Source organism: Octopus bimaculoides, chromosome 11, assembly GCF_001194135.2.
Source record: "Octopus bimaculoides isolate UCB-OBI-ISO-001 chromosome 11, ASM119413v2, whole genome shotgun sequence".
NCBI classification, from domain to species: Eukaryota; Metazoa; Mollusca; class Cephalopoda; order Octopoda; family Octopodidae; genus Octopus; species Octopus bimaculoides.
The window spans coordinates 60619989-60624410 of NC_068991.1; the positions used below are offsets into that span (position 1 = coordinate 60619989).

At 36.4% G+C, this 4422-nt stretch overlaps 1 protein-coding gene across 2 annotated transcripts in view; it reads right to left on the reverse strand.

Moving 5' to 3' along the window:
• Positions 1 to 4280: 4280 nt before the first annotated feature.
• LOC106875742 (IQ and ubiquitin-like domain-containing protein) overlaps positions 4281 to 4422 on the reverse strand; it is a 33185-nt gene continuing 33043 nt past the window's right edge. For both annotated transcript variants that reach the window (XM_052971890.1, XM_052971891.1), the window contains exon 18: positions 4281 to 4415. In XM_052971890.1, the coding sequence (XP_052827850.1) occupies positions 4321 to 4415 (95 nt within the window). In that variant the 3' untranslated portion in view covers positions 4281 to 4320. The remainder of the gene's footprint in view (positions 4416 to 4422) is intronic.

The following is a 4422-nucleotide window of genomic DNA, read 5'->3' on the forward strand; positions in this document are numbered from 1 at the left end:
ATATATATATATATATATATATATATATATATATATATATATAGATAGATAGATAGATAGATAGATATATATACATATATATATTAATATTTAGCATAAGTAACAGAGTGAGTCAAGGTCTAAGTTTGATGCATTGGCACTTATCAAACTGGTCTAAGTGCCAATGCACAAAATTCTCAGGCCTTGAATCACTCTGTTACTTCTACTAAATATTAATAATATATATTTATTTATTTACAGGATATTAATTAAATTGCCAGTCATAGAGTGACCTATGGTTTTGTATCCATAAAGCGCATAGCCTTGTAGACGTCTATAAGGCTAAGCATTTTATGGATGCAAAACCATTGGTCACTCTATGACTGGCCAAATAATTATTTTCTTGTCAATACATTACTGCTCTAACATTTAGAGTGTGCTTCTTTTTCGTATATATGATCCACTGACATTATATATATATGTGTATACATATATACACACACATGCATGCACACATATCTATGTGAAGCAATGAGGTGTGATGGCTGTGTGAAAAAGTGTTCGGCTATCACTGTATGAAGTCATAATTTCAATCACTGGCCTAATCTGTATGTAATGACTTTCTATGACAATGCAGTTGATAATCAATTACAGCTATCTCTAAGAACATTTTCTCCTGCAATTCCTGTTAATTCGTTGAACTGTTGATTTGTTTTATGGAAAACATAAATATCAAAATGTTTATTTATTAAGCATTTAGACATGAGCTTTTCCATAATTATTTTTTTTTAACCTTAGCTTAGCACCATCTCAGAATTGTATTCTGTATGGTGCTGCTTTGACATTGGTTCTGGTGAAGAAACAGAGTGGACAACTTAGATTTACCTCTCAAATCATCCAGTTTGAGTACTTTGCTGATAACAACAATAAAACTGAAGAATCTAATTCCTCTTTATATTGGAAACGATGAATATTTAATTATTTATTACACTTTTAGAGACATGTTGCTAACACTAGCAAACCAAGCTACAGATGTAAAGATTACGAGTTCAAACTTTACTATAGGCACTTTGTTGTGCCCTCAACTCACTTTAATTTGCCATGCTTATAAAGAAATGCTACTGTTTCCACTACTTCATGCTTGAATGGCTACTGTTAAGAAGGCCATGTTACAGTCTTAAAGCACACGTTGCAAGAACTTTTACAAATGATCTGAATTTGCAGATATATCCAACCCATAGAAAAAAATATGGAAATTATATAAAAAAGAATTTTAAATTTGTCTTTGTATTTTGTTTTTACTATTTAGAGATAATTTGATGGGGTAAAGCTTGGATTTGGCACCACCAATGCCCTCTTAGACAATTACAGACTTTCTCAGTTAAGAGTCAGCCATTGTACATAACATTTATTGAGTTAGATAAGGTGGCAAGCTGCCAGACAATATGCTTAGCAGTATTTCATCTGTATCTGCGATCTGAGTTCAAATCCTGTTGAGGTTGGCTTTGCTTTTCATCCATTCAGGGTCGATAAAATAAGCACCAGCTGAGCACTGGGAGTTGGTGTAATCAATTATCCCCCTCCCAACAAAATTTCAGGGTTTGTGCTTATAATAGAAAGGATTATTATTAGTTAAGGCAGCAAACTGGCAGAATTGTTAAGATGTGCTTACTAGCATTTTGTCCATCCTAATGTTCTGAGGTCAATTTTGCCTTTCATCCTTTCAGGATCAATAAAATAAGTATCGGTCATGTACTGGGGTTGATGTAATCAACTAGCCCTATCCCCCAAAATTTCTGGCTTTGTGCTTATAGTTGAAAGGATTTAGCAGAATTGTTAGCATGCTGGGCAAAATGCATAGCAGCATTTCATCCGTCTCTTTATGTTCTGAGTTCAAATTCTGCTGAGGTTGACTTTGCCTTTCATCCTTTCAGGATCGATAAAATAAGTACTAGTTGAGTACTAGGGTTAATGAAATCGACTAGATCCCCTCCTTCAAAAGTCAGGCCTTGTGCCTATAGTAGAAAGGCTTACTATTATTATTAAGATTTGGTAAAATTGCTAGCACTTTGGACAATTGCTTAGCAGCATTTCTTCTAACTCTTAATGTTTTAAGTTCAAATTCTACCGAGGTCCATTTTGCCTTTCATCCTTTCAAGGTCAATGATATAAGCATCAGTTGATGTAGTGCAGTTGGAAAGAATTTATTTTCTTGGAGAAGGCTTTTTACAGGATTCTATGCTCTGTACTGTGAGCTCACTAAGGAAACTATGTGTAGTTGAATGGCTTGCAAAAGCCATACAATACTTATACAGAGATGCCTTCAGCAAGATAAGAGTTAGCAATAAGTTCAGTGGGAATTTAGCATTCAGGAAGGTATCCATTTCAAGAAAGAAAAAAAAAAAAAAAAAAAAAAAAAAAAAAGGTTGTTGAACATATCAACGTGGTCATTGTAGAGAGCCTTTGTTGAAAGATCTCTTACAGCTTTACCACATTGTTACCCGGTAGCATAGTGACAAGCACAATTAGTTAGCTGTGAAGTAAGAACAAAATGGAAAAATATTTCGGGTGCTTTTACCTTTGTTGGGAAACAAAGGAGTTCTCTTTCTGAGTGAAGACCAAACTGTATGATACTCGTACATAATGCATATTGTTACATGATAGTAAAACATGGGCACCGCAAGTGGAGGATGAGTAAAGGCTAGAAAGAAGTGAGGTGAGTATGCTCTTGGATGTGTAAGCTTAGTGTGCGTAACAAAAGAGCTGAGAGAATGATGGTTATAAGGGGAATCAGATGTGTATAAGAGGAAAGACTTTTGCTTGTGTTAGAATTACCTAGAGCAGTAGATTGTTAGAGCATTTGGGAAAATGCCACGTAATATTAGATCCAACTTGGTCTTTACATTCTGAGTTCAAATTCTGCTGAGGTCAAATTTGTATTTCATCTCTCTAGGGTTAATAAGATAAGGTACCAGTCAAACACTGGATGGAAGGTATTGACCAAAACCTATTGGCCTTGTGTCTGAGTTAGTAAGCATTAATTACTTTTATTAAGGCAAACAAGCTGGTAGAACCATTAGCATAATGGACAAAGTGCTTTGCAGCATTTCTTCCAGCTCTTTACATTCTGAGTTCAAATTACACCAAGGTCAACTTTGCCTTTCATCCCTTCAGGATTGATGAAATAAAGTATCAGTCTTATACTGGAGTTAATGTAATCAACTTGTCCCCTCCCCTCAAAAATGTGGGCCCTGAACCCTACAACAGACTGGTGGCCAGTTCATGGGGAATGTTTGTGATTTCTGTAACTTATGCAACAAAGAAACCAGGTTACCAGATGTATGAATCCTAGAGCTTGAAAAAGAAGTATATATATATATATATATATGAGGGTAATCCCAAGAGTAAGGTCTCCAAAGCGCTGGGGACGCAGGGAAACTGCGGGCAGCTATTGGAAGCACTGTTGTGCATGTGCCTCGCTGCCATGCTCAGTCTTGGCTTGGCAGTCCTATCTGATGGAACTCCTGACTGACACTACCGCCAAGTGTGAAGTTTGCGCAGTTATTAAGTTTTTGAATGCAAAAGGCATTAAACGGATTGAAATTCATTGCCAATTAACGGAAGTGTATAGCAAGTTGTGCATGGATGTCAAAAACGTCCGCAAGTGGTGTAGGGAGTTTGCAGCTGGTCGTACTGAAATTCATGATGAAGAAAGAAGCAGGCAACCATCAATTTTCAATGAGACAGTTGCAAAGGCTGAGCAAATTCTGCGTGAAGATTGGCAGATCACTCTGGATGATCTCTGCATTTTAGTTCCTGAGGTTTCCCAGAGCACCATTCATAGGGTTTTGAGTGAAAAGTTGCAATATTGGAAGGTGTGTGCAAGATGGGTTCCACAAATGCTCACAGAAGACTATAAATGGCAACCCACCTTATAGTCTGGACTTGGCACCCAGTGAGTACCACCTGTTCCCTAAGATGAAAGAACATTTGGCCGGAACATGCTTCAGCAATGATGACGAGGTGAAAGATGAGGTTCAACACTTCCTCAATGACACGGCGGTGAGCTGGTATGACATGAGCATACAAAAACTGCCCCAGCGCCTACAAAAATACATCGACTGAAATAGTGATTACGTAGAAAAATAGATAAATGTTCCAACCTTAAAATGATGTAAACATCATTAACAATAAATGTTTCTGTGATTTCTAAATATTTTTGGAGACCTTACTTTTGGGATTACCCTCATATATAAAAAAATGATTTATTTTATCTTCATGAAATATGTATAGACATTTATTCACACATATAAAACAGTTTTATTTGCCATTATCTTTTCATTAGCCTGAAGGGAATAAGTTACACGAGGTTTTCTTTGATAAGTATCTGCCATCTCTTTTCTGGGAGACTGACAGTCCCAGTTCTTTTGGTTGGTTGATCTG